The sequence below is a fragment of the Oncorhynchus masou genome, chromosome 13, assembly GCF_036934945.1.
Source record: "Oncorhynchus masou masou isolate Uvic2021 chromosome 13, UVic_Omas_1.1, whole genome shotgun sequence".
Taxonomy (NCBI): domain Eukaryota; kingdom Metazoa; phylum Chordata; class Actinopteri; order Salmoniformes; family Salmonidae; genus Oncorhynchus; species Oncorhynchus masou.
The window spans coordinates 69,775,507-69,800,101 of NC_088224.1; the positions used below are offsets into that span (position 1 = coordinate 69,775,507).

Genomic DNA, 24,595 nt, shown 5'->3' on the forward strand with positions numbered 1-24,595 from the left:
TCGTTGATATTGTGATTAATTCTACATGAGTTTTTTCAGCCTTTATTTCAAGAAACGGCAAATTTGCCAAGGCACTGTCTGTGTCCTCTGTCATTTCTATCTTCATTCCTCAAACGGTAATCTAACAGATCAAATGCAATCAATCCAAATATGTTTGAGACTAAGGAGTTGAATTTGAATGAGCGGGGTGCTTGGTTTGACAGCAGCTATGCATCATATCAAAGAGGAAGAAAAGAAGCGAGAGGGATAATGGGCCCAAAATATCTCTTCTCCCGCAGGTGGTGTTTTTGTATGGAGTCCATGAGGGTGTTGAATTTGGGCAACAAACATTGCATGGATTATTTGCTACGTGTGGCAAATAAAAAAAAAACACTTTATATTGGAGTTGTTCCTGTTGTTCACACGCGTCTGCCCTCTCATTGGCTAGAATCGTCCCACCTGAAATTTCCTCCTCCCGACTGCCTTCCATTTTTAAGGCATTTATTTCCATTGTTAGAGTGGCCACTTGAGTATCTGGTCAATATAATGGATACTCTGTGATCATATCGATCAACTTCAGTTTAGTAGTGGTGTGGGTGTTTGTGTTTAATCCACTAGATGGGGGACTTTTCTCTTTGTTTACCCCGCCCAAACGCCATTACGTTGGTCTCCGACGTTGCGTCAACTCTGAATCGAAGTTGGCTAGCTAGATTGAGCCAAGCGTACTTTCCCTATTTCTCTGTGTTCAAATAAACATGTTGTACATAGCTAGACTGTTTTAAATGTTATCTTTGAAATAATCAGAAAATCATTATTTTCAAAGCAACCAACGACAACTGTTGGATCGAAATATTCGTCTCATCCAGCGTTTATAAATGAAGCAATAGCTGCCTGCTACTTTAGCTAACAAGTGACAATTTACAAAGAAGGTAAACAAACCAACCGCTAGAGGTTGGAGAATGGGATGTGGATATAATGTAAGTAATCTGACGTGTTTTTTTCTAAATGGACCATGGGGGACCTTTGCAACGCGAGGACTCAAATGTCGTTTTACGAGATGAAAAATAAAGAGACATTCCAACAGCAACGTCGTTACTGAAAAACAGTAACGTTACCATTCCTGAATCCCCCATCAATTTACACGGTGAAGGCCTGGTGCTAGTTTTTTTTAGCTAGCTAACTGCCCCCCAGCCCATCAAATACACCCTGGTAACAGCCGTACCCTGGAAACGTCACCGTTGTCACACAGGTTTGTTTTTACGTTTTCTGACCAACTAGCTTAGCTAACTACATGTATGACCTGGTCGAACGTAGCTAGCAAGCTAACTTGCATAGGTAAGGCTGCGAGTTGACGTTAGCTAGCTACGTTTGACATAGTTACTGGCAAACTTGCTACGTCTACCAACAAACTAGCTAACGTAGATGAGTAACGTTAGCTCTGTAGATAGGCCCTTGTTTATGGACTGTCTTACGCGAACGTTAGCCTAGTTAGAATAACATACCCCTCCTATTTGTTAGCTAGTTACTACTAATTCAGACCATCCTGGCCAGAATTTAGCTACTAACGTTACGTTCTGTTTTTTAAAACTTGGACAAATATCTATAGGTTGCTGGCTGGTATCAGAACGCTTCGTATTATTCTGTACGTAAATCCGAGACACTCCATTTAGTATGGTATGTCACGTTTCGTATGGTATGTATTAATTTGTGGATGTCTAACATCCATTTCGTATGATACGTTACGAATTACAATTCGTATATATTTTACAAATTTGTAAAAACGTACAATATCTTATGAATTCTGGTTAGGTGGCTAACGTTAGCTAGGGGTTGGGGTTAAGTTTAGGAGTTAGTAAAGGGTTAAGGTTAGGGGAAGGGTTAGCTAAGTAGTTACAAAGTAGCTAAAAAGTTGTCAGAGAAGAGATTCCAACTCGTAACCTTTGGGTTGCTAGACGTTCTCGTTATACGCCCACGACAACCATCCTACTTTAGTTTTTACCATAAGTGAGCATCTGTCTGGTGTAACCATACCAAACATAACATATTATGGTAGTTTGAGTGCCCGGATTTAAATTTACTATGTTAAGTATAGCCTATGAGACCAGGCTAGTTCTATTTATGTAAATGAAACATAACAACTTGGCATTGCAAGTTCTATACCCACAACTCAGGTGGTCATTGCAATACCGGGATGGTTGGATGACTGTTTCAGATTTGATTGATCATGCCATGGCCTATTGGCAACCTGTGACACCATTACTTTACCCTGTAACAAGCTGTATTGCAAGTCATCACTTAGTATTTATTGTTCTAAGAATATATAACAGCCATGTAGATTGCATGGAGATAATGTAGTCTTTGTTTTTTGCTTCAAGTCAAACAAACTCATGCATTGACTGGGCAGTTAGGCCTAGATGTTGGCTTTATCAAACATTCACAGATGTTGGCTGAATGGTCAATAGAAATGTGCATGCATACTGCATTGAAGTTCTCTGTGTTGATGCTGAAGTGATGATGCTGGCAATAATGTGCTCTACTTTCACTGCACCATGAAGCTGATTATTCTGCATTATGAATAGCTGGCCTAAATATTAGTGTGTTGTACAGAGACCATCTTTACTCTGGCAATTCCACAGTAACAGGGTGACACTAGCTAGGTTTCCATCCAATTGGCAAAAGTTTCATGTGAATATTCTAAAACGAGCATAAAAACTATGCACATTTTACCAGATGTTTCCATCAAATTGACTTGTTGCAGATTAAAAGCAGTACGTGATGAGGTAGTGCACATAATTTTACTACAAGTTTTTTTTCTTCATGTAAGGAATAAAAAATAAAGATAAATGTGTTTCCATCATATTTTCAACTTTACTGATTATTTTCCTCACAAATTTGTTATGCTTTATATAGCATGTGCCCACTCTGGTATTGGCACGTGCACTCTAGCTAATAGCGCCTTCTGCGAGCTGTTGGCTAGAGCACACGTGTAGCCTAGGTCAGGGATGGGCAACTGATGCGTATGCCCCCCCTCTCTTTGTAGGCCTGCAGACCAATTTAATTAATAAAATAAAATTAGTTACTCAGTCGGGGTCTCAACTTACTGTTGGAAGAATAATATAATTCACAAGGTGCAATTTTGAAATTTGGTTGTGCATTAGCAGTCACTCAATTAGCCCGCCCATGTCAACAAAATGTTTTTAGATTGGTAAATTAGTCTAGTGGCAAGCTATCTAAACTTGTAGTAAGCGTTGTCGAAATACCGACCGGGGTAGGGCCCATTAGTTATCATATTAAAAACTGCAAACATTTGCCTCCACCCTATGGCAACATGTTTAGAATTGCAGTGAGTTAGTTGTAAAACTGCAAATTTTTCTCTCCGCCCTAGGGCATAATAAGTAGAATTGCATGACACAAGTTATAAAATTGCTAAACCTTCTTTGTGCCCCATGGCAAAATGTGTAGGATTGCAACAAACTTGCTTTAAAATGGCATCTTTTTCTCTATGCCCCATGGAAAAATGTACAGAATTGCAGGAAATGTACTTTTCAACTTCTTTCTTTTTTTATCTTCGCTGTCACGAGAGGGCCGCAGTTTCTTTTGAATCGTGCATATGCAACATTTGTTAACATAATGACTGTTTGTGCCGTCATTCTATTCTTCAAGTAATTGCGTTTTAGTAAAATTTTCTGTTGAAATTGTTAAAGTAGTCATTGTGTATGGTTTGTTTTACTTTGTAATCATTGTTTTTTTGTTTGACATACATTTTAAATTGAACAGTAGCTAGGCTTCCATCCAATTTGTGACAGATTTTCATGTGACTATTATAAATTATGCATAAAAAATATGCACTTTTTCCCACCAGTTTTTTCCATCAAAATTGACTTGTGGATGAAAGGCTGTGCGTGATGACTTAGTGCACATGAACACTTTTGCTCAAAAATTCTCATGTACTGAATTTTAAAAAACATACATTGGGGCAAAATAGTATTTCGTCAGCCACCAATTGTGCAAGTTCTCCCACTTAAAATGACAGAGGTCAAACGTTTTCTGTAAGTCTTCAAGGTTTTCACACACTGTTGCTGGTATTTTGGCCCATTCCTCCATGCAGATCTCCTCTAGAGCAGTGATGTTTTGGGGCTGTTGCTGGGCAACACGAACTTTCAACTCCCTCCAAAGATTTTCTATGGGGTTGAGATCTGGAGACTGGCTAGGCCACTCCAGGATCTTGAAATGCTTCTTACGAAGCCACTCCTTCATTGCCCGGGCGGTGTGTTTGGGATCATTGTCATGCTGAAAGACCCAGCCACGTTTCATCTTCAATGCCCTTGCTGATGGAAGGAGGTTTTCACTCAATCTCACGATACATGGCCCCATTCATTCTTTCCTTTACATGGATCAGTCATCCTGGTCCCTTTGCAGAAAAACAGCCCCAAAGCATGATGTTTCCACCCCCATGCTTCACAGTAGGTATGGTGTTCTTTGGATGCAACTCAGCATTCTTTGTCCTCCAAACACGACGAGTTGAGTTTTTACCAAAAAGTTCTATTTTGGTTTAATCTGACCATATGACATTCTCCCAATATTCTTCTGGATCATCCAAATGCTCTCTAGCAAACTCCAGATGGGCCTGGACATGTACTGGCTTAAGCAGGGGGACACGTCTGGCACTGCAGGATTTGAGTCCCTGGCGGCGTAGTGTGTTACTGATGGTAGGCTTTGTTACTTTGGTCCCAGCTCTCTGCAGGTCATTCACTAGGTCCCCCCGTGTGGTTCTGGGATTTTTGCTCACTGTTCTTGTGATCATTTTGACCCCACGGGGTGAGATCTTGCCTGGAGCCCCAGATCGAGGGAGATTATCAGTGGTCTTGTATGTCTTCCATTTCCTAATAATTGCTCCCACAGTTGATTTCTTCAAACCAAGCGGCTTACCTATTGCAGATTCAGTCTTCCCAGCCTGGTGCAGGTCTACAATTTTGTTTCTGGTGTCCTTTGACAGCTCTTTGGTCTTGGCCATAGTGGAGTTTGGAGTGTGACTGTTTGAGGTTGTGGACAGGTGTCTTTTATACTGATAACAAGTTCAAACAGGTGCCATTAATACAGGTAACGGGTGGAGGACAGAGGAGCCTCTTAAAGAAGAAGTTACAGATCTGTGAGAGCCAGAAATCTTGCTTGTTTGTAGGTGACCAAATACTTATTTTCCACCATAATTTGCAAAATCCTACAATGTGATTTTCTGGAGAGAAAAAAATTCTCATTATGTCTGTCATAGTTTTTTATTTAATTTATTTTTTTGTGAATTTTACCCCTTTTTCTCCACAATTGTTGTAGTAGCTACTATCTTGTCTCATTGCTACAACTCCTGTACGGGCTCGGGAGAGACGAAGGTTGAAAGTCATGCGTCCTCCGATACACAACCCAACCAAGCCGCACTGCTTCTTAACACAGCGCGCATCCAACCCGAAAGCCAGCCGCACCAATGTGTCGGAGGAAACACTGTGCACTTGGAAAAGCAGCCAACAATTGCTCAGCATATATGGGAACCCTGTTGGAAAAGCATTCCAGTTTAATCTGTTTGAGACAATGCCAAGAGTGTGCAAAGCTGTCATCAAGGCAAAGGGTGGCTACTTTAAATATTTATTGAAAAGGAGCGTCACGCTCACCACCGTGCACTTTCACCAGCCTGTTAAGTTCATTATAACTTATTGCATCTGTAGCCTAATAAACGGAATGCTTTTTTAAGTAGTGGGAAGACCACACAACATAGCATCGCGTGACTGCAAATATACCTCGACATGGTTGTTCAATTAACAAATGCGCAATAAATAGTTTCCACCGCTATTTGTCCCATCATTAATTTTACCGACGCAGAAATATCCCACCATGCCGAACAAACATTCTGTCAGCATTTCTGAAACTGGATGGAAACGTGGTTAGCGTCAGATTTCGTGATTGGCACCTGTTGTAAGTTTGCGTTTGTCTCACATTATGGTTATTATATTGGAGCCACAGTATATTGAAATAACCACAAAAAAGGTGTTTTGTAGACTGCCCTGACTAAGTCTGTGGTCTGTGGTAGTCATGCCACCATGTTAATATTGGTTAGTTCAATTTATTGCATGAACAGCATTTCTGGTATTGGGATTTCATCGTCTTGATCAGGGTTCAGTACTAGCATCAAATTCCTAGTTAAATTATACTGAACAAAAATAGAAACGCAACATGCAATTTCTAAGATTTTACTGAGTTACAGTTCATATGAGGAAATCAGTCAATTGAAATACAATTACTGAGGCTCTAATATATGGATTTCACATGACTGTGAATTTAGATGGGCATCTGTTGGTCACAGATGCCTTTTAAAAAATGGGCCTCAGGATCTCATTACTGTATATTTTGTTTAGCATTATGTTTGTTGTCCGTAGCTAATGCCAGCCTATACCATAACCCCACCGCCACCATGAGGCACTCTGTTCACAATGTTGACCGCAAACCGCTTGCCCACAAGACACCATGCATGTGGTCTGCAGTTGTGAGGCTGGTTGGACGTACTACCAAATTCTCTAAAACAACGTTGGAGGCGGCTTATGGTTTAGAAATAAACATTAAACTCTCTGGCACCAACAGCTCTGGTAGACATTCCTGCATGTCAATTAACTTGAGACATCTGTGGCATTGTGTTGTGACAACTGCACATTTTTAGTGGCCTTTCATTGTCCCCAGCACAAGGTGCACCAGTATAATGATCATGCTGTTTAATCAGATTCTTGATATGCCACACCGGTCAGGTGGGTGGATTATCTTGGCAAAGGACAAATGCTCATTAACAGGAATGTGGACAAATGCTCATTAACAGGAATGTAAACAAATGTGTGCACAATTTGAGAGAAATACTATTTTTGTGAGTGTGAACCATTTCTGGGATCTTTTATTTCAGCTCATGAAACATGGGACCAACATTTTACATGTTTATATTTTTGTTCAGTGTATCTTATGGAGTTTTCCTTTCCGTTGATTTGTTAGGATTTGGATGATGCTGATACTGATGCACCTGAGAGAGAACCCTCCTGTCTAAGACGCAACCAGCTGGATTTAACACACCCTCTCCCAGCCCTCCCCTCAGCACCCCCATCTCCTGCATCTGAACCATGTGAGGGCCCCTCGCTCTACTTTGAGGGGATCCCAGGACTGTTGTGTAAAAGCAGCCACTGAGCGGGGCCAGAGTGAACCTGTGTGTGAGCAAGCAGTCTTCCCCCTAACCCCCACCCATATATTCCCACTCCCTTCCTGTTGGCAATGATGTTCCGAGACCAGGTGGGCATCCTGACGGACTGGTTCAAGGGCTGGAACGAGTGTGAGCAGACGGTGGCGCTGTTGTCCCTGCTGAAGAGAGCATCTCGTACCCAGGCCCGCTTCCTGCACATCTGCCTGGAGCACTGGCTGGCAGACTGCACTGAGATCCACATCCTGGAGGCTGAGGCCAACAATGCAGGTGCTAATAACTGCAGATTTCTGAAGAACACATTTGAAACCCTATTGAATTAGTCATATTGTATTACCGGTATACCCTATCTTATGGTGTAAAAACCATGTAACAAATAGACCTACAACCTGTAAAAATGTATTTTAATTGTAAACAATTGCCCCTCTGTCCTTCACCTCTCCAGACATTGTGAGCCAGTGGCACCTGGAACCCATGGAAAAGGCGGTGTCCCTGCTGCTGTCCCACCTGCCCCTGCTGCAGCCCCGCAACAGCGAGGCCAAGTGTGAGTACATGAAGCTGCTGCAGAAGGTGCTGAGCCACACCATCGAGAGCAGTCTGTTTGTGGAAGAGAGTAGACAGCTGCTGTCCTACGCCCTCATCCACCCGGCCACCACCCTGGACGACCGCACCTCGTTGGCCATGTGGCTCAACCACCTGGAGGAGCACCTCTCCAGCGGCTACCCAGCGCCCTCCCGGCCCCCCTCTGGCCCCTACCACCCCCGCCAGGGCTCAGATGAGTGGCCGGGCTCAGCAGAGGTCCTGGACCCTGGCCATGGCTGGCTGGACAAGCCCCCCTCCTCTAGCTCCTCCCCTGCAGGGCAGAACGGACACATGTCTTTCCAGGGTGGGATGCCCTCGCCCATAAATAGCAACAACGCAGGTCAGTGGCTCACATCTCCTACCAAGACAGACTGAGGGAGAGCAAGGACGTGTTGTTGGGGTGAATAGGAATATGCTAAACATAACTGAGATACAATACAACTTTTTCTTCATGTGGTTATGTAATCATGCTATTAATCAACTATTTAGTCTGTGATCTTTGTGATGATTGTCACATCTAAAGAATCTCTCTGTTTAGGCCTAGCCTTCATTAAAGGGATGGTTTACTGTGATTGTCTCTAACATCCTGACCCTACTGTGTCCCCTGCCAGGCATGGGTCAGATGGGCCAGCCCAGTCCTCTGAAGAGGTCCTCGTCCCTAATCCCCTCCAGTTCCCAGGTCTGTGGTGCAGATTGGCTGAGCCAGGACGACCTGGGGGGGCGGCAGGCCTTTGACCACGCCCCCCTGTCTCCCCAGAGTAGTGTGGCATCCTCAGGCAGCGAGCAGACTGAGGACCAGGGCTCCAGAAACACTTTCCAGGAGGATGGCAGTGGCATGAAAGGTCAGGAGGTCAACCATAATACGCTAGGGGTTCAAAGCCAACAACAGGCCAGGGTCGGTCACATTGTTGTTGGTATTTCACTCTGGCAAAAGCCATGACATGCCAATGGCTACTGCACTTGGCGATGGTTGAATTGCCCAGTCAGTGGGATGTTATTTTTTTGGTCTCCCCTCGTGTTTTAGTTTTTTTTTTTTGCGTGTGCTCCAGATGTCCATGAAAATGAAGTAGGACAGCGTTCTCCAACTGTTTTGACATGCACTGCACGGATACGTCAAGCATTCCAGAGCAGTATCTATTTAAGTGATAATACCTGAGAAGCCGGTGTTTGGATATATTGGCACAGGTGTTGTTAGTCTCCAAACACCGGCTTCTCATGTATTATCACTTTTATACAACGTGTTACCAACATATTCAAATAATGATTGACATATTTTCATGAAAAACATTTTGATTAATTTATTCATACTATTTCATCCTTCCACAATATGTAGTCCCGACACACATCTATGGTTGCTGAAGACGCGACCCAGTCATTCAGTCTTTTTGTTCTGTATCTATGGACGCGACCCAGTCGTTCGTTCTAAATGTTCCATTGCCATACTGGCTGGCAACGTACTTATCCCTTGCTTGCTCGCTAGCCAACTACGGCTAACATAGTAAGCCAGAATAACAGCAAAATATTTGCATTTGTTTAAGCTATTTAATAGTGACATTTATTTGGATACATCCATAACAATGAGCTAATGAGGCACAATTTCGCCTGGTATAGAAAATGTGCTCACTCGTCAGGACACTGTTGTTCAGAGGAGCTAGCCAACAACACAGCTACAGTAACACAATCACTTCAAACTGAAGCTGGAAAGTCTGCAAATTAGCTGCATTTTGTATTACCTTTTTTTCAATTGACATTCTTTTGTATATATCCATAAAAATGATGCCAGCCAATTCATAATTTCGACTAGCTGAGAAACTCTGCCTGCCTGCCTGTCTGTCTCGTCGACTCCCAACTCGTTCATTACTATGGGACAACAGGAGATTCAATTTGAATATTGAAACAATATCGTAAATGTTGGAGAGACAGACAGCAAGGTTTATACAAATCTCCGCTGTGGAAAACTACATGTTAGTCTTAAAGAAATGTGAGATAAGGTCTTGATACTTTTTATAGTGGAGATCAAGTTTCTAAGTTGCCTGGCTGGGCTGATGACACAGTGGATTAGTCAGGTGGAACAGAGTAAATAGGCATTTTGATGTCATAGATTTTAGCCGGTGGCGACTTGTGGAATAGACACTGCCTGGAATGCTGTTTTAACCAATTAGCATTCAGGATTAGACCCACCTGTTGTATAATATTCGTTAGAGTTCTATCCTTCTCATTGTTCATGGACTAGAGTTACAAGGACTCGGCAGGAGAAGAATAACTTCTGAGCATGTTGTTTTTCTACTTTCTGTTTCAGATGTGCCCATGTGGCTGAAGAGCCTCCGTCTTCATAAGTACGCAGCACTTTTCTCCCAGATGACTTATGAGGAGATGATGATTCTGACAGAGCACCACCTGGAGTCACAGGTTTGTCATCGTTTGTCACAGGTTGGTCAGCTTCTCTCGTTAGTCCTCTCTTTCCCCTGCCCTCCTCATCAGTGTTGAATAGATACGGCCAACTTTTTGTCCAGCATAGTGATACCTCAATGAGCCATGAAATGAATCATCGCTGCATAGAGTTATACAGTTATACACAGCCTCCCCAGCACATATAAATGTCTTGGCTCTGCTCCATAGCTTTAATGAAACAGATGGTGATCAGAAGTGTTATTTAGTAACTGGATATCTGGATGTCCATGTTTCTGTGAGCAATGATTCCTCCATTTGTTGACTCTTCGTCGTCTTCCAGAATGTGACCAAAGGTGCGCGGCACAAGATAGCCCTGAGTGTCCAGAAGCTACGGGAGAGGCCAAGCGTTCTCAAGTCTTTAGAGAAGGTAAATCACATACTGTCATCGCTATTATTTTAAAAGCATTTCAGATTCACTTTTATCTCATGATAAGCATGCTGTTCTGAACAACTTAATTGTTAGTTTCCATTTGGATCCTTGTGGCTTATATGGAGAAATCCAATTAAATGTGAATGAACATATCCACTATAATTATCACCAATATTTTAGATATGATACGACTCACATTTTCTTTCAATTAAAAGTTAACCAGCAAGTTCCGTGAAAATGTCCTGTCACACTTCAAGACCGCTTTGCTAATAAGATAATGCTATGATTGATCCAACAGGATATATTGGAGGGGGGCAACCTGCGTAACGCCCTACAGGAACTACAGCAGATTATCACCACCCCTATCAAGGTCTACAGCTACAGCCCTCCCAGTGTTTCCCACAGAGATATGGAGGGGACTGGATCCCCCTCAGACCACACCAACCCTGGGGAGGACAAGGACCTGGCACAGGAGGGCTTCCAGCCCCACAACCCCCCTCCCTGCGACGGAGAGTCCTCAGCCACACCCATCTCAGACGGCGACATTGCTGGGCAGTTCACGCGTGTCATGGGTAAAGGTAAGAGAGGAAAAAGGCTTTTATAGTGCTGAGTACATGTACAGTCGTGGCCAAAAGTTTTGAGAATGACGCATATTCATTTCCACAAAGTTTGCTGCTTCAGTGTCTTTTGTCAGTGTCCTTTGTCAAATTTTACTATGGAATAGTGAAGTATAATTACAAGCATTTCATAAGTGTCAAAGGCTTTTATTGACAATTACATGAAGATGATGCAAAGAGTCAATATTTGCAGTGTTGAACCTTCTTTTTCAAGACCTCTGCAATCCGCCCTGGCATGCTGTCAATTATCTTCTGGGCCACATCCTGACTGATGGCAGCCCATTCTTGCATAATTGATGCTTGGAGTTTGTTAGAATTTGTGGGTTTTTGTTTTTCCACCGACCTTTTGAGGATTGACCACAAGTTCTCAATGGGATTAAGGTCTGGGGAGTTTCCTGGCGTGGACCCATAATATCGATGTTTTGTTCCCCGAGCCACTTAGTTATCACATTTGCCTTATGGCAAGGTGCTCAATCATGCTGGAAAAGGCATTGTTCGTCACCAAACTTCCTGGATGGTTGGGAGAAGTTGCTCTCGGAGGATGTGTTGGTACCATTCTTTATTCATTGCTGTGTTCTTAGGCAAAATTGTGAGTGAGCCCACTGCCTTGGCTGAGAAGCAACCTCACACATGAATGATCTCAGGATGCTTTACTGTTGGCATGCCACAGGACGGATGGTAGTGCTCACCTTGTCTTTTCCGGACAAGCATTGTTCCGGCTGCCCCAAACAATCGGAAAGGGGATTAATCAGAGAACATGACTTTACCCCAGTCCTCAGCAGTCCAATCCCTGTACCTTTTGCAGAATATCAGTCTGTCCCTGATGTTTTTCCTGGAGAGATGTGGATTCTTTGCTGCCATTCTTGACACCAGGCCATCTTCCAAAAGTCTTCGCCTCACTGTGCCTGCAGATGCACTCACACCTGCCTGCTGCCATTCCTGAGCAAGCTCTGTACTGGTGGTGCCCGATCCTGCAGCTGAATGAACTTTAGGAGACGGTCCTGGCGCTTGCTGGACTTTCTTGGGTGCCCTGAAGCCTTCACAACAATTGAACCGCTCTCCTTGAAGTTCTTGATGATCTGATAAATGGTTGATTTAGGTGCAATCTTACTGGCAGCAATATCCTTGCCTGTGAAGCCCTTTTTGTTCAAAGCAATGATGACAGCATGTGTTTCCTTGCAGGTAACCATGGTTGACAGAGGAAGAACAATGATTCCAAGCACCACCCTCCTTTTGAAGCTTCCATTCTGTTATTCGAACTCAATCAGCATGACAGAGTGATCTCCAGCCTTGTCCTCGTCAACACTCACACCTGTGTTAACGAGAGAATCACTGACATGATGTCAGCTGGTCCTTTTGTGGCAGGCTGAAATGCAGTGGAAATGTTTTTGGGGGATTCAGTTAATTTGCATGGCAAAAAGGGACTTTGCAATGAATTGCAATTAATCTGATCACTCATCATAACATTCTGGAGTATATGCAAATTGCCATCATACAAACTGAGGCAGCAGACTTTGTGAAAATTAATATTTGTGTCATTCTCAAATCTTTTCCCACGACTGTACAGTGCATTCAGAAAGTATTCAGACCCCTTGACTGTTCCACTTTTTGTTACGTTACATCCTTATTCTAACATTGATTAAATAAAAATGTTGCTCATCAATCTACACACAATAGCCCAAAGCGAAAAGAGGTTTTATACGTTTTAGCAACTATATTAAAAATAAAGAAACATACACCTTATTTATATAAGTATTCAGACCCTTTGTTATGAGGCTCTAAGTTGAGCTCAGGTGCATCCTGTTGCCATTGATCTTCCTTGAGATGTTTCTACAGCTTGATTGGAGTCGACCTATGGTAAATTGAATTGATTTAACATGATTTGGAAAGGCACACGCCTGTCTATATAAGGTCCCACAGTTGATAGTGCATGTCAGAGCAAAAACTAAGCCATGAAGTCGGAGGAATTGTCTGTAGAGCTCTGAAACAGGATTGTTTTGAGGGACAGATCTGGAGAAGGGTTCCAAAAAATGTCTGCAGCATTAACGGTCCCCAAGAACACATTGGCTTCCATCCTTCTTAAATGGAAGAAGTATAGAACAACCAAGATTCTTCCTTGAGCTGGCAGCCTGGCCAAACTGAGCAATTGGGAGAGAAGGGCCTTGGTCAGGGAGGTGACCAAGAACCTGATTGTCAGTCTGACAGAGCTCCTCTGTGGAGATGGGAGAACTTTCCAAAAGGACAACCATCTCTGCACCACTCCACCAATCAGGCCTTTATGGTAGAGTGAGTTTGCCAAAAGGCACCTAAAAGACTCTGACCATGACAAACAAGATTCTCTGGTCTGATGAAACCAAGATTGAACTCTTTGTCCTGAATGCCACGTGTCACATCTGGAGGAAACCAGGCACAATCCCAATGGTGAAGCATGGTGGTTGCAGCATCATGCTGTGGCAATGTTTTTCAGCGGCAGCGACTGGGAGTCTAGTGAGGATTGAGGGGGAAAATGAACGGCGCAAAGTACAGAGATCCTTGATGAAAACCTGCTCAAGACCTCATACTGGGGCGAAGGTTCACCTTCCAACAGGACAACGACCCTAAGCACACAGCCAAGACAACGCAGGAGTGGCTTCGGGACAAGTCTCTGAATGTCCTTGAGTTGCCCAGCCAGAGCCCGGACTCGAACATCTCTGGAGAAAATAGCTTTTCAGCGACGCTTCCCATCCAACCTGACAGAGCTTGAGAGCATCTGCAGAGAAGAATGGAAGAAACTCACCAAATACAGGTGTGCCAAGCTTGTAGAGTCATACCCAAGAAGGCTCGAGGTTGTAATCGCTGCCAAAGGTGCTTCAACAAAGTACTGAGGAAAGGGTCTGACTACTTACAGTTGAAGTCGGAAGTTTACACACACCTTGGCCAAATACATTTAAACTCAGTTCTTCAGAATTCCTGACATTTAATCCTAGTAAAAATTCCTGGTCTTAGGTCAGCTAGGAACACCACTTTATTTTAAGAATGTGAAATGTCAGAATAATAGTAGAGTGATTTATTTAAGCTTTTATTTCTTTCATCACATTCCCAGTCGGTCAGAAGTTTACATACACTACATTAGTATTTGGTAGCATTGCCTTTAAATTGTTTAACTTTGATCAAATGTTTTGGGTAGCCTTCCACAAGCTTCCCACAATAAGTTGGGTGAATTTTGGCCCATTCCTCCTGACAAAGCTGTTGAAACTGAGTCATGTTTGTAGGCCTCCTTGCTCGCACATGCTTTTTCAGTTCTGCCCACAAATCTTCTATAGGATTGAGGTCAGGGCTTTGTGATGGCCACCCCAATACCTTGACTTTGTTGTCCTTAAGCCATTTTGCCATAACTTTGGAAGTATGCTTGGGATCATTGTCCATTTGGAAGACCTATTTGCGACCAAGCTTTAACTTCCCGAGTCATGTCTTGAGGTGTTTCTTCAACAAATCCACATAATTTTCTTTCCTCATGATGCCATCTATTTTGTGATGTGTACCAGTCCCTCCTGGAGCAAAGCACCCCCACAACATGATGCTGTCACCCCTGTGCTTCACGGTTGGGAGGGTGTTCCTCGGCTTGCAAGTCTCCCTCTTTTTCCTCCAAACATAACGATGGTCATTATTGCCAAACAGTTCCATTTTTGTTTCATCAGACCAGAGGACATTTCTCCAAAAAGTTCAATCTTCATCTCCATGTGCAGTTTCAAACCGTAGTCTGGCTTTTTTATGGTGGTTTTGGAGCAGTGGCTTCTTCCTTGCTGAGCGGCCTTTCAGGTTATGTCGATATAAGACTCGGTTTACTGTGGATATAGATACTTTTGTACCGGTTCCCTCCAGCATCTTCACACGGTCCTTTGCTGTTGTTCTGGGATTGATGTGCATTTTTCCACCAACGTACATTCATCTCTAGGAGACAGAACGCGTCTCCTTCCTAAGCGATATGACGGCTGCGTGGTCCCATGGTGTTTATACTTGCATACTATTGTTTGTACAAATGATTGTGGTACCTTCAGACATTTGGAAATTGCTCCCAAGGATGAACAAGACTTGTGAAGGTCTGTTTTTTCTGGGGTCTTGGCTGATTTCTTTTGATTTTCCCATGATGTCAAGCAAAGAGGCACTGAGTTTGATGGTAGGCCTTGAAATGCATCCACAGGTTCACCTCCAATTGTCTCAAATGATGTCGATTAGCCTATCAGAAGCTTCTAAAGCCATGACATCCTTTTCTCAAATTTTCCAAGCTGTTTAAAGGTAGAGTCAACTTCGTGTATGTAAACTTCTGTCTGACACACTGGAATTGTGATAGTGAAATAATCTGTCTGTAAACAATTGTTTGAAAAAGGACTTGTGTCATGCACAAAGTAGATGTCCTAATAGACTTGCCAAAACTATAGTTCGTTAACTATAAATTTGTGGAGTGGTTGGAAAAACAAGTTTTATTTACTCCAACCTAAGTTTATGTAAACTTGCTACTTCAACTGTATGTAAAGGTAATATTTTTTGTGGGAGGGTGTGTGTCTTCATAATTTAAGATTTCTAAACCTGTTTTTGCTTTGACATTATGGGGTATTTTGTTTAGATTGAGGGGGAAAAAACATGTAATCCATTTTAGAATAAGGCTGTAACGTAACAAAATGTGGAAAAAGTCAAGGAGTCTGAATACTTTCCGAATGCACTTTATATCGTGCATTTGGACAAATGTTGTTGTGGATGTGAGATGTGTGCTGGTGTGTTTTTGTTTGGAATTAGTTTTGGAGGGTTTGGTTGTGTTGCATTGTGTGAACCTCCTGTCCATGTGTTGCAGTGTGCACTCAGCTACTGGTGTCCAGGCCGGACGAGGAGAATATCAGCTGTTACCTGCAGCTCATTGAGAAATGTCTGACACATGAGGTGAGACTGCGCAAAACCACATCTATAAAATAAATACATTTAAACTTTGCCACATTCAGCCAGCTGGTAGTTTAAAATGTGACAAGGCTGCAAACAACGTGTAACAACACGTAATGCTACTCTCAACGGTATGTTGTAAAGATAACTTTCACTGCACTAAGAATGGAATGGGTTTTTTGTTTTTTTTGCTGCTATGTGCTCTCTACCGCTCACTCTCTCTTACCTCTCCCTCTTTTACCTCTCTCTCTCTCTCGCTTACCATCTCTCACCCTCTCTCTATCACTATCTCTGTCTGTCTCTTACCTCTCCCTCTTTTACCTCTCTCTCTCTTGCTCACCATCTCTCACCCTCTCTCTATCACTATCTCTGTCTGTCTCTTACCTCTCCCTCTTTTACCTCTCTCTCTCTCTCTCACCATCTCTCACCCTCTCTCTATCACTATCTCTCTGTCTCTTACCGTTTTCTCTTGTCTCCGTCTCTCAGGCTTTCACAGAGACTCAGAGGAAGAGGCTGGTCTCCTGGAAGCAGCAGGTTCTCAAGCTGCTCCGCTTGTTCCCAAGGAAAGCCATGCTGGACATGCCTGTGTACCGACAGAAAGGGTAAGACCACTGAACTTCTCTTCTCCTTTTAATCTATCACTGTCATAGCAGCTGAGTTTTTGTGCCATGCTCTCTCTGCTACATTAGTATGCAGTTTGTTCAGGTTCTCTCTCTCTGCCTCCTCTAGCTGGATGTCCCCCAGGGCTCTGTCTTACACCTTTTCTCTCTGCCTCCTCCAGCTGGATGTCCCCCAGGGCTCTGTCTTACGCCTTTTCTCTCTGCCTCCTCTAGCTGGATGTCCCCCAGGGCTCTTGTCTTGCGCCTTTTCTCTCTGCCTCCTCTAGCTGGATGTCCCCCAGGGCTCTGTCTTACGCCTTCTCTCTCTGCCTCCTCTAGCTGGGCATATGGTTCCAACTCCCTCCCCACAGCAGGCTCTGTGAGTGCTGGGGGTCTGGCACGTAGGGGGCAGAGGGCATTCCAGATGCCCCCTCGTGGCCTCCCTGCCGGGCGCATGGGGCTCCTGAGTCCAGGTGGCATTGGGGTTGCCTCTCCACGCCACACCCTCACCAGCCCCACACTGCCAGGCCAGGGCAGACAGGTCAGTCATAGGATGGGATCATATGTCATATAGCCTGTTGGCATGGGATACACCCACTGAAGTTAATTTATAGGAAAGTCAGATTCATTCACAAGATATATTATTTTCTAAGAAGTCTTTTTCATTGAGGGTTACAGCTAGTTAGCCAACATTAGATTTAACATTATTCTATTGATCTATCACGTTATTATACCCACAGGGTGATGAACTTTCCTTAGACAACATTTGTTTTGACAGATTAACAAGTGCAACCACAGAAAGTGCTGACAGTTTAGTCAATGCAATACCCAGGGAAACACTTGGGTTAGGCACTGCATTTTGATATGCATTGGTTCATTATCATAGCTGGAAGAGTCTCTTTGTAGTCATCGTGCTGGGAAGACTAACACGGCGTAGAACATATAGGATGAGTGGCATGTTTGTGATGAGAGATGTTCTATTGTCTCTGTAGAACCTGTGGTTTGCCAACCCTGGGGGCAGCAACAGCATGCCAAGCCAGAGTCGCAGCTCTGTGCAACGGACCCACTCACTCCCTGTCCACACCTCCCCGCAAACCATGCTCCTGTTCCAGCATCACGGTAGGATCCTAGCACCCCCTTCTCAAACATTACCACAACCTCTTCTAAACATCATATACACTGTTTTTACACATACCATCCACACCTAGCTCCAATCTCTATTCCCACTGTCCTTTTACACATACTAGTCACACCTTGCTTCAATCTCTATTCCCACTGTCCTTTTACACATACCATCCACACCTTGCTTCAATCTCTATTCCCACTGTCCTTTTACACATACCATCCACACCTTGCTTCACTCTCTATTCCCACTGTCCTTTTACACATACCATCCACACCTTGCTTCAATCTCTATTCCCACTGTCCTTTTACACATACCATCCACACCTTGCTTCACTCTCTATTCCCACTGTCCTTTTACACATACCATCCACACCTTGCTTCAATCTCTATTCCCACTGTCCTTTTACACATACTAGTCACACCTTGCTTCAATCTCTATTCCCACTGTCCTTTTACACATACCATCCACACCTTGCTTCACTCTCTATTCCCACTGTCCTTTTACACATACTAGTCACACCTTGCTTCAATCTCTATTCCCACTGTCCTTTTACACATACCATCCACACCTTGCTTCAATCTCTATTCCCACTGTCCTTTTACACATACTAGTCACACCTTGCTTCAATCTCTATTCCCACTGTCCTTTTACACATACAGGCACACCTAGCTCCAATCTCTATTCCCACTGTCCATTTACACATACTAGTCACACCTAGCTTCAATCTCTATTTCCACTGTCCTTTTACACATACCATCCACACCTTGCTTCAATCTCTATTCCCACTGTCCTTTTACACATACCATCCACACCTTGCTTCAATCTCTATTCCCACTGTCCTTTTACACATACCATCCACACCTAGCTCCAATCTCTATTCCCACTGTCCATTTACACATACTAGTCACACCTAGCTTCAATCTCTATTCCCACTGTCCTTTTACACATACTAGACACACCTAGCTTCAATCTCTATTCCCACTGTCCTTTTACACATACTAGACACACCTAGCTTCAATCTCTATTCCCACTGTCCTTTTACACATACTAGACACACCTAGCTTCAATCTCTATTCCCACTGTCCTTTTACACATACTAGACACACCTAGCTTCAATCTCTATTCCCACTGTCCTTTTACACATACTAGACACACCTAGCTTCAATCTCTATTCCCACTGTCCTTTTACACATACTAGACACACCGAGCTTCAATCTCTATTCCCACTGTCCTTTTACACATATTAGACACACCGAGCTTCAATCTCTATTCCCACTGTCCTTTTACACATACTAGACACACCTAGCTTCAATCTCTATTCCCACTGTCCTTTTACAGATACTAGACACACCTAGCTTCAATCTCTATTCCCACTGTCCTTTTACACATACTAGACACACCTAGCTTCAATCTCTATTCCCACTGTCCTTTTACACATACTAGACACACCGAGCTTCAATCTCTATTCCCACTGTCCTTTTACACATACTATACACACCTAGCTTCAATCTCTATTCCCACTGTCCTTTTACACATACTAGACACACCTAGCTTCAATCTCTATTCCCACTGTCCTTTTACACATACTAGACACACCTAGCTTCAATCTCTATTCCCACTGTCCTTTTACACATACTAGACACACCCTGCTTCAATCTCTATTCCCACTGTCCTTTTACACATACTAGACACACCTAGCTTCAATCTCTATTCCCACTGTCCTTTTACACATACTAGACACACCTAGCTTCAATCTCTATTCCCACTGTCCTTTTACACATACTAGACACACCTAGCTTCAATCTCTATTCCCACTGTCCTTTTACACATACTAGACACACCTAGCTTCAATCTCTATTCCCACTGTCCTTTTACACATACTAGACACACCGAGCTTCAATCTCTATTCCCACTGTCCTTTTACACATACTATACACACCTAGCTTCAATCTCTATTCCCACTGTCCTTTTACACATACAGGTACACTGTCCTTTTACACATACTAGACACACCTAGCTTCAATCTCTATTCCCACTGTCCTTTTACACATACTAGACACACCTAGCTTCAATCTCTATTCCCACTGTCCTTTTACACATACTAGACACACCTAGCTTCAATCTCTATTCCCACTGTCCTTTTACACATACTAGACACACCTAGCTTCAATCTCTATTCCCACTGTCCTTTTACACATACTAGACACACCCTGCTTCAATCTCTATTCCCACTGTCCTTTTACACATACTAGTCACACCTAGCTTCAATCTCTATTCCCACTGTCCTTTTACACATACACATGCATGTGTCACTACAAACTTCATTCACATTTCCTTTTATATCCCAGCGATATCTCCTTCCAAACCCAATCATACATGGTCTTTACCCACATAGCCTTCTAAACCCAATTTTACGGCAGCTTACACATCCCACACATCGCCCTACAAACCGCATTCACACGGCTCCATATCTAATGCATCTGTCAGTTTTTTAAAAAGAAGTGATTTATGGTCCAGATATAGTACACACACAAGCGGGGTAACTGAGTGACCTGTGTCTCGTCTCCCAGAATGCCAAGTTCCAGGTGCAGACCTGGAGATCAACCCCACGCTGGAGTCACTGTGCCTCAGTATGACAGAGCATGCCTTAGGAGGTGAGTCAAAACACACGTCTTACACTCCCACATCCAACTTTTGGAAGTGTTATGACACTGATATTTAAAACCATATTTAGGTTAACTGGAATTTTCTGATGTTGTTGAATAGTTTGTATTTGGCAGAGAGTGAAATAAAGTTACGATATGATATCAAAATGAAAAAATAATACATTTTGTATCTATTATAAATTTCTTCCCAATCCTCCTTCCTGTAGATGGAATTGACCGAACATCAACAATTTGAAAATAAAAGCAGTGAAAAGAAGAAACCAAACCGACTCTTCACTTCAACTGAGGCCTGTTCAGTTTCTCTTGCCCAGCACAAAAATATATGCTTAAAAAAACAAAGCAAAATGGTCACTACAAAACGACAGTATATGTTCTCTGATATTTTTCTACTTTATTATACTTAAGTAAGTTTATTATAAATGGAATACAGATGACTATTATATTACAGGAGGGAGAAGAGGTTACTTGTGCAACATGCTCAATGTCTTCTGCAGGACTGTGACATTAAAACGAGCAGAATGAGGCTCAGATTGTTGAGCTTTGAGAGGAAAATGGAGGATTGGTGCTGTCTTAAGGGTGTTCTATCTTACAGGTTTCTCCCCTTTTCCTCCCAGAAACACGCAGAGCCACGCCTCTCACCCCCAGATACTGTAACTGTACCGCCAGGGTCTCCCGACCAGGAGTAAGGCACTTGGCCTCCCACACACTCTGTGGAATTGGGAACTAGAACCGCGATTATTTACACACGACCAGCCTGTAGCGCTGTTCTGACCCTAAAACACAACTACAGCTGTCTACACAACCACCCTACCCAGCTACAGCCAGAGCTAGTTAGGCCCTATACGTAGAGACACCCAACACCCTGGCTCATTCCCCTCACGTACCCAGCATGGGTTTAACCCCAACATGGGTATTACTGGCTCTGACACCTCTACTAGGCCAAAGAGAAGGGCGCTGTGTGAATCCCTATGTTAGAATGATTTTTGGAGTGGCCAATGCGACAGTATACATGGTAATTGTTTAAAGAATGGCGGTTTGAAGGTAACGTGTCGGCTGGAACTTGTCTGCATTGATATTTTGTTCCCTACTACAAAAATGATGATGTATCTCATTTGCAAGTTAAGCGCCGAGGCAAACCCCACAGGGTTGAATAAGGGCTGATGAGGTTTGTTCTATGTTGGGCCTGAGTGAGAAATTGCATTGGTAAAGAAAATGGAAAAAAAACAATTCCAAGAGGGGAGCTGTTGGTGCATCTGTTTTCAAGTAGTTATCTCACTATGTTATGCTGTGTGAGGAACCTTAATGAATTCTGTTTCTACCCAGAGGTCCCATTTTATGATTGGCTCTGAAAAATGCAAAGGAAGCCTGTCTCTGCCTCTTAGAATGAACCAGTACCCACCACCTCACCCTGCCCTCTCCTCAACATGGCCAGTGTAGAGATTTGATGAATCATAATTTTTAAGTAGCCAGAATAGATTCGACCCTACGCTTACTTATAGTTTAAGGTGACAGATTAAGACATCTATGGCTCGGAAAACGTACCTCAATCCAGGGATGAGAAATGCGTTTGTACTCCGAATTGGCCCATTATCTCATGTTACATCTAGAATATTGAACGACTGCTAGTTTTTAAGTAAACTGCCGTTTTCACGCTCTGTAGCCACAACAGCCATTATGGACTGGCATGTCGCGTTGAACAACAATGGAGCTGATTGGCTGACACTGCCATTCCAAACTGGCTGCTGTGGCTTCTGCTACCTACCACGAGGATGAAACTAGCAGTCATTCAATATTCTCGGTGTAACAGTTGGGATAATGGGACAATTCGGTGTACAACGCATTTCTCATCCCTGGATTGAGGTACGTTTTCCAAGCAACATCTCACACCGGCTCCGCAGTGTCTTAATCTAAACAGGAATCCTGTCCGACCCCGGTGCAACTGTAAGAAAGCGGGGTGGGGAATCTATTCTGGCTAACTTTTTACGGTGCTTGAAATATGTCCTGTTTGGATCTCTTTGTGTTCCAATTGTAAAACCCTAACATTTATTTTGTGGTATCAGTGTTGAATCAGAAACTCCTATACAACCTCTGTCTTTGAATGTGGCAGAGCGGAGGTGCATGTATGTATATGGTCTTAACGTTTGGATCACCTTTTGGTTGCATCACGAGGCAGGGATATCCATTCGCATTTTATTTCTGCAGAGCCATGGCTGGTCTATTTTGTTTAGTAAACATGGTTATTTACAAGCTTGACTTTTCCACTTCTTTTTTTTTTTACTACCCTCCCTTAATATTTATAACTTGTCCTTTTTTCCTATAATTGCATGTTTTCCCCCACACTAATTGAACGATTGTTCTAGATATTGAGGGCAGTGTTGCACAGTCACAGTAGTGCTCAATGTCTACAAATCCTCCAGAGAGCAGAGATGATGGGACTGGAGTTCAATGTTGATACCTCCTAATAGCACTGTTTACCTCCCTCTGGGAGTGCCCAATTCATGTTCTGTGATGTGTAATGATGGGTCTGAAAATGACTGTTGGCACTTCAGAGCTCATTAATATACTGTCTCCTCAATATGTAAGGCCTAAAGCGCGTAGCTAAGCCTTCTAACACGTGAGCTAGCTGGGTAGAGAATGACAGATGCCTTTTACCCCCTCAGCTGCTTATCTACTTGCTGTAATCATCATTCTCACTAGACTAGATACTAGTGAGTGAGACCTGTATGAGGGTATGTTGTACCCTCTGCTCTGTGCTCCTGAAGTTTTTGAGTGACGAGAGGACTGATATTGCCTGGCCTTGTGTGTTTGAACTGTCAGATGCAGCAGGCTGATAGACCGTTGATATCACTTGAATTGCACAGTGACAGCTTCCTCTCTCTCTGATTGGCTATTGAGCCAGAGTAGTGTCCTAGTCGTTATGGTTTTCCTCTGAGCTGGCTCTTGGATAGATCTGACTTTATGAATAGATTCATGCTCACTTAGAGTCGAATGGTTTAAAAAATGTTCACAAACTTCAGATTCAGATAGGCAACCAATGATCTCAATCTAAGCTATTAAACTGATAATACATTCATACTAGCATGACATGTAATATGGCTCAGGTTGTATTTTCTCTCAATACATACAATGGCACCTGAAGTAAGTCCTCCATTTAGGAGGTAGCCAGTCCACTTGTAGAAAAGGCTGAGTTCTTTAGGCCAGGCTAAATTGAGTCTGTTCATGCCAGGGTTTAGGATGCAGAGAGGGATGAAATGGCCAATCTGAGCCATAATATGTGAGTTTGAGTCTAGCCTAACACTAACAACTGGCCAAGGAATATGTTTACCCCCATGTTTACATTCCAGTGAAATGGGTTAGAAAGTGCACTTCATGAGTCTGGCTTTATTTTCACATGCCAAGCAGAATTATGAGGTACATAGCCAGCCTGTCATACATATGAGACTCCTTCTCTCCAGTGGTCTGTCAGATGTGGTCAATGTCCCTGCCTGGCATAATAAATAAGCAGTACGTTGTAGGCTTTTTTTTGCATCTCTGTCTTGTACAATTTATATTTAATTCGGACACCCCAAACATTTTTCTAATGTTTTATGAATGAACATTTTGCATCCCATGCTTACACACTCTACTTTTTTACTGTCACACATTATTCAAACAATCTGAAATACAGCATTGATCAGACAGTCCAAATAAAGGGGTTACATTTTTTTGCTACGTGACTCATGTTTGTGGTATCATCAGTGTTTTCTTTTATTCACAGTATTGTGTGTGTATATATTTATTTATTACACAGTTGAAGTCGGAAGTTTACATACACTTAGGTCAGAGTCATTCAAATTCAATTTTCAACCACTCCACAAATTTCTTAAACTATATCAATGGAATCAGCCAAGACCTCAGAAAAAAAAGGAGACCACAAGTCTGGTTCATCATTGGGAGCAATTTCCAAACGCCTGAAGATACCATATTCATCTGTACAAACAATAGTTCGCAAGTATAAACACCATGGGACCACGCAGCCGTCATACCGCTCAGGAAGGAGACGCATTCTGTCCTAGAGATGAATGTACTTCGGTGC

General features: G+C 43.0%; 1 protein-coding gene across 2 annotated transcripts; it reads left to right on the forward strand.

The window, feature by feature from the left end:
• The first annotated feature begins 659 nt into the window (after positions 1 to 659).
• LOC135552954 (protein Smaug homolog 2-like) lies at positions 660 to 24,236 on the forward strand. 2 transcript variants are annotated; one of them, XM_064984914.1, is made up of 13 exons: positions 660 to 1,228; positions 7,000 to 7,468; positions 7,644 to 8,120; positions 8,392 to 8,622; positions 10,080 to 10,210; positions 10,512 to 10,598; positions 10,900 to 11,179; positions 16,047 to 16,132; positions 16,616 to 16,731; positions 17,068 to 17,269; positions 17,721 to 17,847; positions 20,425 to 20,508; positions 20,727 to 24,236. In XM_064984914.1, exons 2-13 carry the CDS (start codon positions 7,273 to 7,275, stop codon positions 20,753 to 20,755), a joined length of 2,046 nt encoding a protein of 681 aa, XP_064840986.1. In that variant the 5' UTR covers positions 660 to 1,228; positions 7,000 to 7,272; the 3' UTR covers positions 20,756 to 24,236. The 2 variants fall into 2 exon arrangements, with proteins under 2 accessions (XP_064840986.1, XP_064840987.1); XM_064984915.1 differs by having other exon boundaries at positions 10,080 to 10,189.
• The last annotated feature ends 359 nt before the right edge of the window (positions 24,237 to 24,595 follow it).